Source organism: Siphateles boraxobius, unplaced genomic scaffold, assembly GCF_051911475.1.
Source record: "Siphateles boraxobius isolate OS27281-9 unplaced genomic scaffold, OSU_SipBor_1 6, whole genome shotgun sequence".
NCBI lineage: Eukaryota > Metazoa > Chordata > Actinopteri > Cypriniformes > Leuciscidae > Siphateles > Siphateles boraxobius.
Genome location: NW_027509186.1, coordinates 38,474,008 through 38,488,648, shown reverse-complemented (window position 1 = coordinate 38,488,648; position 14,641 = coordinate 38,474,008). Strand labels below are relative to the sequence as shown.

Below are 14,641 nucleotides of genomic sequence, written 5' to 3'. Positions count from 1 at the left end.
CATTTATATAGCGCTTTTAACAATATATTTTGTTTCAAAGCCGCTTTACAGTGATAATAGGAAATGAAAGTAACAGATTGTTTTGGCCGTATAGCAGCTCTAGAATAAAGTTATTGTCCAGCTAAAGTTAGTTTTGATCAGTGGTTCTCAACTGGGACATTTTACCATAGTCATTAAGCTGCAAGTGTGTGTGTGTGTGTGTGTGTGTGTGTGTGTGTGTGTGTGTGTGTGTGTGTGTGTGTGTGTGTGTGTGTGTGTGTGTGTGTGTGTGTGTGTGTGTGTGTGTGTGTGACAGTCGCAGCTTAATGACCATGGTAAAATGTCCCAGTTCCTTACGCCGCCTTCACACTGGCAGTTGAAATCAGCTCCGTAATACGCAATACACCACCTGCGGACGTAATACTACACCGTAGAAAAGCGTCGGAAGCGAGTAGCCTACTGCAAAAATGGAGGAGATTTTTTTTAACAGATGTTACTGTTCTTGTTAATGAACATAAATTTAACCTGCATCTAACTCAAGATAATACTATACTGTCAACTCACTGTCAAATATGCGTTTCGAGACAAAACATGTCATATTAATATTGCAGCCTGCGCTGCAAACTGTGCTGAAGATACATGCCATCAAAGTTAGGCAACACAATCCTGTTTCAAGACTTGAAACATGCAGAAATTAAGAAATTAATTCAGTTTTGTTTATCAGTACCATAGCAACGCTAACTTCCGCTGGAATTGTCAGATAGGAACCGTCCGTAGCCTTTCGCAAGAGTTCAATTTTTTGAACGCATCCGGATAACCAACTGATATGATTTTCTTCCTACCGCACTCGTTTGGACCCATTTCGGACCCATTCGCATGCGGTCTGCCAATTTCCATAGGAAATGAATGACTTCCGGTCGTTTCGGAGCCTTATCGGAGCTGATTTCAACTGCTAGTGTGAAGGCGGCGTTACTGTGCGTTCACACCGCCGCCGGCGAGAGCGGCAAAGTGACCGGAAGTCATTAATTTTCAATGAGAGTCGGCGAGGGCGGCGCGGCGTGGATGGTGAGAGCGGCGAGGAGAGGGGAAATCAGGTCAACTTTATGGTAATGAGCTATGATGCGGTTTGGCTGCAAATGGCGGCAACCAATCAGAATGTAGAAGTGCTCCTTTTGAGAGGATTCGAGAGAACGCAGTGCTGTAAACTTTGGTTCCGACCACATTAGTTCCCAAGCAAAATAGAGGAGAGGTTGATCATGTGAATTTGATAAGGCGGCGCGCAACACTATTTATAGGCAAGATTTTCATGCTATAATGCTTGTTTTTCAGCGGGAATGCAAATTAGAATAGCACTTAACCATGAACACAAAAGCCACACACACAAATGGCTTTTAATTGGTTTATTTCGTAAGCAAACATGTAACTATAATTGTTAAGTTCTTTCCATCGATCAATTTTCGGCAAAAATAACGAACGACATGCTTGTTTGCTTTGCGGCCCCTTTAAATAAAGTTTTAAAAAAGACCAAGCATTCGATCTACGTCAGAGCATCAGAGTGTCCCCAAATCTTTCCACAGCGTCACTGCTGGTGTGAACGCACGGTCAGATAAAGGACCCATGGCTGCTAGCCTCGATTTATTACTAACTGACCCTTAGGACCCCCCGGACTAGATGTCCTCAGAGGGCAGAGGTTCATACCCAGCTGTTCCCGAACTGTCTCGCTCCTGTATTTCAGATGTATAAACATACATACATTTCCCCCCTCACACTACAAATGAGAAAAAAACATGTTGCATTCCTTTGCAATAACTACTACAGATCAATGAGAATCAAATTTGTCCATTACACACGACAGGAAAATGTGACAGACTTTTTATTTCATAACAAGTTACAAAAATAACATTAAAATAATTACACTGACATATAGTTTTACAACATCTCAGACCGCAGATACTGAATAAGGACAACAAGTTTTTCTCAGGGGGTCTTTTTCTTAAAATGAGTCTGACAGAAGTCTCAATAGCTTTCATGCACATCTTTCAAAATAAAAGCCTTGTATCAGAAATAGATCATAGAGTTAAGTTTGCTGTTGTTTCTTTGACTGCAAACTCGACCCACCAGTTGAGAAACACTGAACTAGATGATACTGTGCTTTTTGAAGCGACTCCATATTTTGTTTATCTCACACCATTTACTAGAATGTATTTGACATGAAAATGAATTGTTGCTCATTGTGACGACTTCTTACGACATAACTTCATGTGAGTCAGAAGGCTTCTTTTATGTTTATAACTCGTCTCACACTGAGTAAAATGGTAAATGGACTGCATTTATATAGCGCTTTCACAGACCGAATGGCCACCAAAGCGCTTTACATAGTACAGTAGTACAGCTCCACTCCAGTATGAAGTCGCTCGTGTGATTTCAGGTTTCCAGAATGAGCGAAGCTCTTGTCACAATATCAGCACTTGAAAGGTTTTTCTCCAGTATGAATTCTTTGGTGTCGTTTCAGATTGTCAGATGCAGTAAAGCTCTTCCAACAGTCAAAACACAAATGATCCCTCACATCATTATGTGTTTTCTGGTGCAGTTTAAATTGGTCGAACCGTGAAAAACTCTTTGCACAGAGAGAACACACATAAGGCTTCTCATCTGAATGAACTTTCAGGTGTTGTTTTAGATTTGATGAGGAATTAAAACCTTTACCACACTGATCACATTTAAATGCTTTTTCTCCAGAGTGAATGTGCAGATGTTTATCGAGAGCTGATCTATCAGAAAAGCACTTTCCACACTGAGTGCATGTATACGGTTTCTCTCCAGTGTGAATTCCCATGTGTGTGTTAAGGTTTCCTTTCTGTTAGAAACTCTTTCCACACTGAGTGCAGGTGTGTGTCTTTTTGGCTTTTGTTCTTTGAATTGTAATGTTACAATGTTTCTCCTCCTCTTCATTCAGTTCTTGTCTTTGCTCTTTCACTCTCACCTGGTCTAAAATACACAGAAATACAGTTTGAATAAGTTCAAGTGAACCATTATTTAATAGCAGAAAGCAACAGAGATCAGATCTTTCATTTTTTGTTCTGTCATTCACTTGTTAAAAGTATGTTTGGCAACTTCTATATACAAGGTTATGATCATTTTGATGTATTACATATCATTTATCATCCATATACTGCTTATTAAATCACATCTACCAAAGCAGTCAATAATGAAGAATCAAGAATGGACACCAACCTATTAGTTCCTCAGTATCTTCATTTTACTCTTTATAAACCAATATTTTCAGTATGTAAAACTATGTGAAAAAGTATTTAATAGGCTACTAAACTGAAAGATTAAACAACTTCAAGGCAATTTCTTAGAATACTTAATTATCAAAAGATTGAGTCCTATAGTCCAAATTTGGACCTTTCTGTCAGTACCAATGAGTCAAGTATACTTAAGTGCAATTTTAAGTACATAAGTAGACTGAAAGTATACTTTCTTATTTTAATTTAAAAGTATACTATTAGCACACTTGAATAAACTTATTTTTCATAAGGATTGTTCTGTCATACATTTGTTAATATAGTTCAAATATGTTTTACAACGGCTATATACAAGGTTAAGATCATTTAGATGCATTTCTCTATCATTTATTTTCCATATACTGCTTATTATTCACATCTACCAAAGCAGTCAACAATGAAGAATCAAGAATAGACACCAACCTGTTTGTTCCTCAGTATCTTCATGTTTGATTCTGGATGGTTCTGGATCACTCATGTCTTCAATCTCCTCTTTAATAAACTCCATCTTTAACAGTCACACAGATTTCAGCTGCTACTCCTGGAGTTTGTCCTTCTCTTGTAGGATGATGGGAATATTCACAATATTTATTGGTGAATTGTTGTGGGAGAGGCTTCACTGCAGGTGTGAACTGCGATCACTGTGTTTTTATCCAATCTGCATTTAAAAAGTACAGGGCCATCATGTTTAACTGCTGCTGAAAAGCCTCTTTGTCTCCAAAAGTTCCCTGTTTTCAGCTCATTCATTATGGTGATGTCTGAGATCTTCAGTAAATTGGCACATTAAACTCATTGTATTGGTGTCAACAGGCTGAAACAAACTACACCATCATCACCTTTAAGTTCAGTTCTTGTCTTTGCTCTTTCACCTCCAACTGGTTTGAAATAAATGCCAAACCACTGGAGTTAGAATCAGTTCAAGGAGGATAAATGCCAAATTTTATCTATCTAAAGAATTAATTAAATAGTAGCTTGACAGAAGGTTGAGGGTAAGTTAGAATTTTGAAGACTCTCTGTAAAAACCAAAAGCAACACAGGGCATAGTAATTTAGAAAATGCTTTATAAAAATCAGATGGGAAACCATCAGCCTTGCCTGTTTTCAAGGAAGCAATCGCATCAGCTATTTCTTCAATTTGAATTTCCTCATCCAAAAAAATCACACAGAGTCTTCTCTAAAGTGGGGAAATCTAATTTATCTAAAAAAAGTTTTCATTAAAGATACATCTTGAGAAGATTCCGAGGTGTACAAATTTCCATAGTATTGTTTAAATGTGAGAGTTTGTTTCTTTATAGTCAGTGGTAGTAATTGCTGAAGGTAACTTAAGTCGGGATACCAAGCGTAACTGCGATACGAATTTGATAAGCTAACAATTTACCCACCTTATTACCAAACTCATAGACCCTATGTTGAGCTTGTAAAAACATTCTCAATTCTCAGCCTCTTCAGTCGATAACAGATCATATTTTGTCTGCAAAATCTGACGTTCTTTATAAAGGTTGGAAGATGGGTTCAGTGAGTACTGAACATCAATAGCTGTTATAGAACTAGATAATTCATCTAGTTGCCTCATTCGCTAAAAATTTATGGTTCTGCACGAATCGCCTAGGCTGTGTGACATATTTAAGCTTCAAAATTTAGAAATTTGCAAAAAGACCAATACGGCTGTATATTATTACTATCTAAACACATCTGAAATAAGCTAATTCATCTTTGTGTGTGTATATACACTATATTGCCAAAAGTATTGGGACACCCCTCCAAATCATTTAATTCAGGTGTTCCAATAACTTCCATGGCCACAATTGTATAAAATCAAGCACATAGGCATGCAGACTGTTTCTACAAACACTTGTGAAAGATTGGGTCGCTCTCAGGAGCTCAGTGAATTCAAGTGTGGTACCGTGATAGGTTGCCACCTTTGCCGTTAATCCATTCGTAAAATTACCTCACTACTAAATATTCCACGGTCAACTGTTAGTGGTATTATAACAAAGTAGAACCAATTGGGAACAACAGCAACTCAGCCACGAAGTGTTAGGCCACGTAAAATCAGAGCAGGGTCAGCGAATGCTGAGGTGCACATTGCGCAGAAGTCGCCAACTTTCTGCAGATTCAATAGCTACAGACCTCGAAACTTTGTGTAGCCTTCAGATTAGCTCAAGAACAGTGCGTTGAGAGCTTCATGGACTGGGTTTCCATGGCCGAGCAGCCGTATCCAAGCCTTGCAATGCAAAGCATCTGATGCAGTGGTGTAAAGCACGCTGCCACTGGACTCTAGAGCAGTGGAGACGTGTTCTCTGGAGTGACGAATCACACTTCTTTGTCTGGTAATCCGATTGACTAGTCTGGGTTTTGCTGTTGCCTGGAGAACGGTACTTGCCGACTGCATTGTGCCAAGTGTAAAGTTTGGTAGAGGGGGGATTATGGTGTGGGGTTGAAGACTAACCCTGTGGAAAGTCTTCCCAGAAGAGCTGAAACTGTTATAGCAGAAAATGGTGGGTCAACTATTAAACCCTACAGATTAAGAATGGGATGTCATTAAAGTTCATGTGCCTGTAAAGGCAGATGTCGGAGCGAGGAGGAAACCAGCCTGCCAGCCACAGATCCTGTTCCAGTGATGGCTCCAGCCCCTGACCAGAGTCCGTTCCAGCCCAAGAGCCCACTGCCGTTCAGAACCCCATACTTACATCTAAAAAAATATTGGGGGAGGCGGTGACGGTGCTATACGTTCTCGGCCATAGTAGCCAAGCCAAGTTCCCGGATCAAGGCTGCTCAACTGCAAGCGCTGCCACAGCTTCCAGGACCTCCACCCTCCCACCCCATAGATGTATTACGGCGCGAGGATGTGCCTTCCGTGTGGCTCTTTCACGTGTTGAGTTAATAAATCAACACGTGTTGGTACTCAAACAAAATGAACTATTATTTCAGCTTGTCTTAATCTATACAATATATTCATTATTTCTATAAAGTGGCCCAACCTTCCTTTGTACGCCTTTCCCCCAGTCGTGCTACTCCCTTAGGTCATCAGATGAATCAGGGAGGACAGATGTGCAGTCTTTCTGGTGGCCCCTTTCTGGCGGAACCAGTCATGGCTCCCCAAGTTGATGCCGCAGCTGGCACCAGCTCCCTGGCCAATTCCCCTGAGAAAGGACCTCATTTCCAAGGCAAAGGGCATGATTTGGCACCCCCAACCCGAGCTGTGGGCCCTCCATGTCTGGTCCCTCAACGGGAGCCTACAAGCCTCCACGCAAAGATATTAAGCACTATTTCTGAGGCTAGAGCCCCATCTACAAGACACCTCTACGCCCCTAAGTGGTATTTCTTCTCTGACTGATGCATAGTCTGGAATGAAGACCCAGTCCTGTGATATTTCACTTGTGCTGTCTTTCCTGCAGGAGCTGCTGTACAAGGGGTGCACCCCTTCCATGCTCAAAGTTTATGTGGCGGCCATAGCAGCGAACCACGCTCTTGTGGCTGGCCAGTCTATAAGCAGGAACGACTTAGGTATTTGTTTTCTTGACGGGGGCCAGAAGACTGAACCCTGCCTCACTCCGTTATTATTCCAACATGGGTCCCATCTACAGTCCTTAGGGCCCTCAGGGGCCTGCCCTTCGAGCTGCTTCAGTCGGCCAAGCAGCACCCCTTTCGCTAAAGACTGCCCTTCAGCTTGCCCTAGCATCAGTCAAGCGAGTGGGTGACTTGCAAGCGCTCTCTGTGAACACGTCTTGCCTTAAGTTTGGGCCCAACGACTGTAAAGTCCTCAAACCAAGCTGCCGCATTCTTACGGCTTTTTGGTTACATAACGGTGAGAATGATATTTTTTTTAAATACTGTAAATGATAGATTATAAGGCTATATATTTTATGCTGATGTATGGTATTTCCAAAGTTTTAAAAAGGGAAATTTCTTTGTGAACCGTTCCACCTCTACAAAACACCCATGGCCCTGTATCAGTATGCAATGTCTGTTTGTCTAAAATAAACAACAAAAGAGTGAAATAACAGCACCACAGCATTAACCAAGCTGCTGAAAAATATCTTTGTCTCATTCTAATATAGTTGCCGTTTCATTTCAGAACCTATGGATGGCAACGTGGCTCAAGTCAAAAAATTTACTTCATAAATTACTTATATGAATTTTTATATATATATATATATGTATATATATATATATATATATATATATATATATATATATATATATAAATGAAAGTGACGGCTAAATAACAAATCAGAAAGTTACAACTCAAAGAAAAAAGAAGAAAAACAACAACACTGACATCATAGAACATGTTTATTTCACTATACATTTGCTTTATCTGATTAGATCTGAAGATAACTTTCTCACAAAATCACACATTGTCAGTTAAATGGTAATTTTATTTGTTGTTATTGTACAGAGCTTATAGACATTTATAGACGCATATAAAATATTATATTGCAGAGAAATGTGTAGACTTTTTAATACATCTGTTTATGAAATAGCAGGTTTTACATAACAAACAAGAGTAAAACAAAAACTCCATATTAAAAAAAAACTTAAGGAATTGCTTCATATTTCTTACATTTGTTGTACATTTTGGGTAAATGTTCAATCAAAGAATAATTCAAACATTTTCAATCATGTTTTTTCTCTAACAAATTTCATAGTTTATTAGTTAACTAACTACACATTTTACTTTATGTGAATCTCACATGATTTACTTTTGGATCTGAAGAAAACGTTTGCTCACTGTGACACAGAACAATGCTTTTTAATATAGCCCCTTTCACACAGAGATTCCAGAAAACACACAGATTATTTGTCCCGGGATCGTTTGATTTTGGTTGATTCACACTGCCCGTAAATTTTCCGAGATCTGTGAGTGCGTTCACACACATCCCTTAATGATCCCGTAAAGACACGTGACGTCAGGATGTGATAACTCCTTTTCAGATGTCAGTTCTGCTGATAACTCCTGTTCGTCATTTCTACATGAAGACAAGTCCATACTCCCCAGTAGCGCCACTGGATTTGACAAGTGGCACGTTCTTCATATGTTGTAGCATAGGTTGTAGAAAGGCCCGTGCGTCATCACAACGACACACCCCTTACTGCATTGGTCCTGGCTTTTGTTCACACAGGACGTGTTCCGGGATTGATCCCGGTAATGTAACTAGGTCCCCATCCCGGCAGCGATCACGGCATCAATCCCGGGACGTATTTGCATTCACACAGAAGGAACTCTAGCAATTATACGGCAATTTCCCAGGATCAACGTGCTGTGTGAAAGGGGCTTTTGAGTCACTAGATTCTTTGATTGGGTGAAACTCTTCTCACTTTAAGTACAGTAGTATGGCTTCTCTCCAGTATGAACTCGCTCGTGTGATTTCAGGTTTGCAGACTGAGTGAAACTCTTGTCACAATATGAGCACTTGTAAGGTCTTTCTCCAGTATGAATTCTTTGATGCTGTTTCAGATGACTAGATGTAGTAAACCCCTTCCCACACTCAAAACATACATGATCTCTCACTTCATTATGTCTTTTCTGGTGCCGTTTTAATCCTTCCAGCCTTGCAAAACTCTTTCCACACAGAGAACACAATTGAGGAATCTCATCTGAATGAACATTCAGGTGTTTTTTTAGATGTGTTGATGAAATAAACTCTTTACCACACTGATCACAGATGAATGGTTTTTCTCCAGAGTGACGGAGCAGATGAATTCTGAGATCAGATGAATATGTGTAACTCTTTTCACACTGAGTGCATGTATATGGTTTCTCTCCAGTGTGAATTCTCATGTGTGTTTTAAGGTCTCCTTTTTGTATGAAACTCTTTTCACACTGAGGGCATGTATATGGTTTCTCTCCAGTGTGAATTCTCATGTGTATCTTAAGGTATCCTTTTTGTACGAAACTCTTTTCACAATGAGGACATGCATGTGGTTTCTCTCCAGAATGCATTATTAAGTGTGTCTTAAGGTATCCTTTTTGTGTGAAACTCTTTCCACACTGAGGACATGCATACGGTTTCTCACCATTGTGAATTCTTAAGTGTGCCTGAAGGTTTCCTTTTTGTTGGAAAATCTTTCCACACTGAGAGCAGGTGTAGGTCTTTCTGGCTTTTGCTCTTTGAGTTATAAAGAAATGATGTTCCTCCTCCTCTTCATTCAGTTCTTGTCTTTGCTCGTTCACTCCCACCTGGTCTAAAATACACATCAAGTTAGAATCAGAAGCAGAAAGCAACATATATCAGGTCTCAGATCTTTCATGTGGCAAAGGTTTGTTCTTTCATTCACTTATTGATACAGTTAAAATATGGTTGTAATTAGAGATCGACCGATTCATCGGTTTTGCCGATATACCAGTTATCGACAAAAATCCACACCAATAGTTTTTCCGGGTTGCGACCGTTGCTGGAGCGGCTGAGAAGATTTGCCATCATTACACAATACAAGCGCGCCGAGAAGAGACTGCTGTAATTATACAGAGTGAGAGCGGCCTTTGGTGGCCAAATAAAAACTATCACTGGCACCTCGAAATGTTTATTTTATCAAGTGAGGCTGTGCGCTGCACGGAAAACGCTGACACTTCAGATGCGCATTTAAATCACCGACAGCGAAACAGTATGAATACAGAACACAAAAGTACATATTACCATATCTTTATAAAGTAAATAATTTGTTGACTAGATGTAGCATTAGTAGTACCTCAAGCGGCTAAAAGAATATGATAAAAACACACGCAAACCTCGCCCAAATGTTTAATGTCGAAATTGTTACCGTCTATTGGGATAAGTTAATATCCAGCTGGTCACTTTTATGCATTCATTAGCTTGCGAAGTTGCATATTTAAAGCTACTGACGTGATTGCTTTCTCAACATTGATAAGTTCATGTAGCTGACAGAAACATAAAAAAAAAAACCAGAAAAACATTCGATATCAGTTTTTTTTTAACACTACAATACATATTGCTATTTTGATTAGATAATCTTGGTGTTCTAAAGTAGAAGCAAATAAAGTGAGAGACTATACATGTAATATAGGTCTACATTAATGTAATTTTAATGCTCTGGCATTGGCAGATATTTATAGATGGCCATCTTTAAGCATGACTCTTTATGAACTATGTTACTATATGAAATGGTAACACTTCACAATAAGATTCCATTTTTAGCATTAAATAAGGTTGTAAAAGTATTGTTCACTGTAGGTTTGTCAATTTCAACATTTACTAAAAGCCTACATTTTATATTGAGTTAATTTTTTTTGTTATCATGTGCTTAGTTAATGTACTGTGAACAAACATGAATGATCAAGGTACAATTGTTTGCTCAAATATTAATACATGCTGTAAAAATGTACATTGCATAATATAGCTAATGAAAGCTAGCTAATACATCCTTGTTAACAAATGTGACTTGCACAGTGTTACCTATGAAATTTAAAGCAACACTATCGTTCACTACCGTTGTTTTTCAACCTTCATTATATATTTCCAAGACCCTTGAGATGGTACATCGACTTACAATAGGTTGAATGACACGTCTGCCGTAGCCTGACAGTGTGTGTATCGCTTTTACTGGCACTACGTAACCTTGGGTTTCGGGTAGTAAGCAGAGCACAAACAAAATTCAAAATTCGACTGCTTTACGGCATACATCACTTCCCCCACAACCCCCCACTTCCTCAAATTCTGACGTGAGAGCCCAACTAGCATTTGATACCCGTCTGTATGTTGTTGTCATGACCGAAGCAACAACTAAAAGGAAGAAGGCAAAGGTTTTGTCAGAGGAGACTAAAAGAAGAAAAAGGGAGAGTGACAAATTAAAAGGCCAGACGAGGATCACTATTGGAGGGAGAGCAAGACAGTTTGAAGACGGTGAGAGTGTGCGCGTGCGCGACCGGCTCTCTCTCTCTATGCTCGTTCTTTCAGTAACATGCACCCTGTCACAAGCGCAGCAGTCAGTCATCTATAAAGTGTTTATACATTTATAAATAAATCAGGGAGTCAGGGAGCTGACTACCCCGCGAAATGTAAAGGCTGAATAACATGGCCTGGCCATGTTACGGAATCTATCTGGTCCTCCATTTATCTTCATGAATCAAGTAATGCGAGTAGAGTAGCGAATTATCAATCTGGTAGCTGCACTAACATGATAGTTTACGGTGGTTATAATAAATAATCTTTCAGGATAACTATCCTAATGTCTGCAGGCTGATAATCATGTTTGTTTATTAATTTTTCTGGTGAAAGTGTTTTGCCTCAGGCTGTAATGCAAATCGATTTTCAAATTTGCAGATTCATCAATGGTAGCTTGATATTAAAATATTGACGATATATGGCTATTACCTACCACACAAACATTGAATTGAATAAGCATATCTGTTATGTAAAAGAGTAGACAATAGGCTACTATAATGATGCTGGATTGTAAACGTGAGCTACGCGATCTTTTGACGTATGAAAAAAATAAAACCCATGAAATTATATTCATATGACATGCTGAAATATATGCCAATGTACCTGGGATGAAGACATTTCACACGCAAGGCTGGCAGTCTGCCAGCGAGAACTCAAGACAGTATCAGCTTGTCAACAAATGCACACGTGTATCGCCTGGTGTAACCATTACAGATTTTACGACAGTAGTAGAAGACAATACTGTTTCCCAACTGTAGGGGGACCCCGAGAGCAAAACCCGCAAAAATGACATAGTGTTGCTTTAAGTATGTTTCAAGGTTATAATTAAAAAACACGAATTCGTACTGTAGAAATTCTCATTTTAATATATTTATTTAATATTTAGTACATTTCAGTTCAGCACTATTTTACTTGGAGTGTTATGTTTTTTTATTTTTTTAAATTGGTTGAATAATCGGTTATCTACAAGTACGTTCAAACCTGGTTATCGGTATTGGTAAAATCCACTATCGTCGACCTCTAGTTATGATAAAAAGGTTGTGATCATTTAAATGTATTTCTCTATAATGTATCATCGATATACTGCTTATTAATTCACATCTACCAAATAAGTCAACATTGAAGAATCAAGAATGGACACCAACCTATTTGTTCCTCAGTATCTTCATCTTTTATTCCGGACGGTTCTGGATAACTCATGTCTTCAATCTCCTCTTTAATAAACTCCATCTTTAACAGTCACACAGATTTCAGCTGCTACTCCTGGAGTTTGTCCTTCTCTTGTAGGATGATGGGAATATTCCCAGTATTTATTGGTGAATTGTTGTGGGAGGGGCTTCACTGCAGGTGTGAACTGTGATCACTGTGTTTTTATCCAATCTGCATTTAAAAAGTACAGGGCCATCATGTTTAACTGAGCTGCTGAAAAAAAACCTTGTTGTCACTGCATCATTGTTTTCAGCTCATTCATTATGGTGATGTCTGAGATCTTCAGTAAATTGGCATATTAAGCACATTTTATTGGTGTCAACAGACTGAAACAAACCACAGCATCATCACCTTTGAAATTTCACTTCAGTTCTTGGCTTTGCTCTTTCTATTTCATCTGGTCTGAAACATATAAAAACATTAAGTTGTTAGAATGATGTAATGTGAAAAATAATGTGAACATATTTGCTGTACAGAGTAATATATATATATTGTTTTTTTGTTTTTTTTGACAATATAACACATGAAAGAAGCAAGTTCATCTTTGTGTTTGTGTTATATATAAAATATTACTATATTGCTGGATTAAAATGAACCCAAAATGGGTTTATAGTGTAACCCAGAAATCTTACAGGTAACACTTTATTTCGATAGTCCACTTGAGACATTCTACTAACTATAAGTAACTTTGCAACTACATGTAAAATAACTGTCATTAGAGTATTAGTAGACTGTCTGCTTAATATCTGCTAACACTTTATTTTGTTGGTCCCACAACAGACATTATACTGACTATAAGTAACTTGACAACTACAAGTCAACTTATTCTCCTAACCCGAACCCTAAACTAACAGTCTACTGACAGTCTACTACAGCCCGAGTCTACTAATATTCTAATGAGAGTTAGTTGACATGTAGTTGCAAAGTTACTTATAGTTAGAAGAATGTCTAAAGAGGACTAGCAAAATAAAGTGGAACCGATAATGGACATCTTATATGACTTGTATGACATCATGGATGTATTGGACATTATAAAATCACTTTTACACACACAGAATGACTATCAAAAGGTACAAATTTAATAAAACCTGTTAACACAGTCAAAAGTAACAAAGTGTGTGAGAAGAATATCAATAAATACTGCACATCAACAGCCAAATGGTTTATAGTTAAATTAAATGTATTTTAACAATTTAATTAACATTGATGAATATAACCTGAATTTAAGACCAAATTAGACTTTTTTTGCATATTGGATTCAAATACAGAGTCAAAACGCTTCTGTTTAGCTGTGCATTTACTGGATGAGCACTGTGACACTGAACATCCAACTGCTATGTATCATCTTTTTATAACTCGTTTAATTATCCTTGTTTTTAATTTTGATACGATTTTGTTTATCTTTGGTTAGGACTGTCTGGTTGGAAGAGTTGAGAGAATTGGGAAGTGAGTTTACACACACACACTCAGACATGAGTTTGGGACAGCCGTCCTGCAGGCTGGTGTATTACTTATGCATATGTTGTGATTATTTTATCATTACTATAATTCCTTTTCTATGTAAAGCACTTTGAATTACCATTGTGTATGAAACGTGCTATAGATAAACTTGCCTATATCATCTGTCACCAAAAAAAACACAACACTATAGAATTATGTATTGGTATTAACTAGGTAATTGTATTAAATACTGTACCAACTCATTCAAGCATACAAAGGTAACAAGAAAACTTTAAACTTTATTACTATAAATCCATAACCTATGTTGCATTAATTTCCTGTTATCACTGTAAAGCAGCTTTAAAACTATCAGTATTGTAAAAAGCGCTTCATAAATAAAGATGACTTGACTATGATATGAACAGATATAATTTAGGATTTTATTTGTGTGTAAATATTGGTTTGGATTACTTCTAGTCAAGTCATCTTTATTTATATAGCGCTTTTTACAATACAGATTATTTCAAAGCAGCTTTACAATGATAACAGGAAAATAATGCAACTAAGTTTGTTTCGGCTGTACAGCAGATGTAGAAGAAAATAGTGTCGTAGTCCAGCTTAAGCAAGTTCAGTGATGGTTCATACATTTTTGAAGCTTGAAAATTTAGATTATCTAGACTGTAAATGGATCAACAAAAAATTATGATAATATTAAAAATATCTTCATTTGTGTTCCAACCATGGACAAAAGTCTATTTTTTAAATATAATGTGAAAAAGAAGGCATACTGTTGCATAAAAATTAGTGCTGGGCAACGATT

The 14,641-nt window shown here is 38.0% G+C and overlaps 2 protein-coding genes and 1 long non-coding RNA gene across 6 annotated transcripts in view; all 3 read right to left on the bottom strand.

Annotated features, from left to right (window-relative positions):
* LOC143715444 (uncharacterized) overlaps positions 1–14,641 on the bottom strand; it is a 261,819-nt gene that overhangs the window by 100,063 nt on the left and 147,115 nt on the right.
* Positions 1–14,641, bottom strand: part of LOC143715731 (uncharacterized) — a 436,623-nt gene that overhangs the window by 418,461 nt on the left and 3,521 nt on the right. The gene's annotated exons all lie outside the window — the stretch shown is intronic.
* LOC143715440 (uncharacterized) overlaps positions 7,544–14,641 on the bottom strand; it is a 33,690-nt gene continuing 26,592 nt past the window's right edge. For 3 of the 5 annotated variants that reach the window (XM_077207239.1, XM_077207240.1, XM_077207242.1), the window contains exons 3-5: positions 12,733–12,783; positions 12,318–12,552; positions 7,544–9,454 (exon numbers count right to left, since the gene is read on the bottom strand). In XM_077207239.1, coding sequence (XP_077063354.1) covers positions 8,589–9,454; positions 12,318–12,402 — 951 coding nt within the window. In that variant the 5' untranslated portion in view covers positions 12,403–12,552; positions 12,733–12,783 and the 3' untranslated portion in view covers positions 7,544–8,588. The remainder of the gene's footprint in view (positions 9,455–12,317; positions 12,553–12,732; positions 12,784–14,641) is intronic. The other 2 variants (XM_077207241.1, XM_077207243.1) reach the window with 2 other exon arrangements.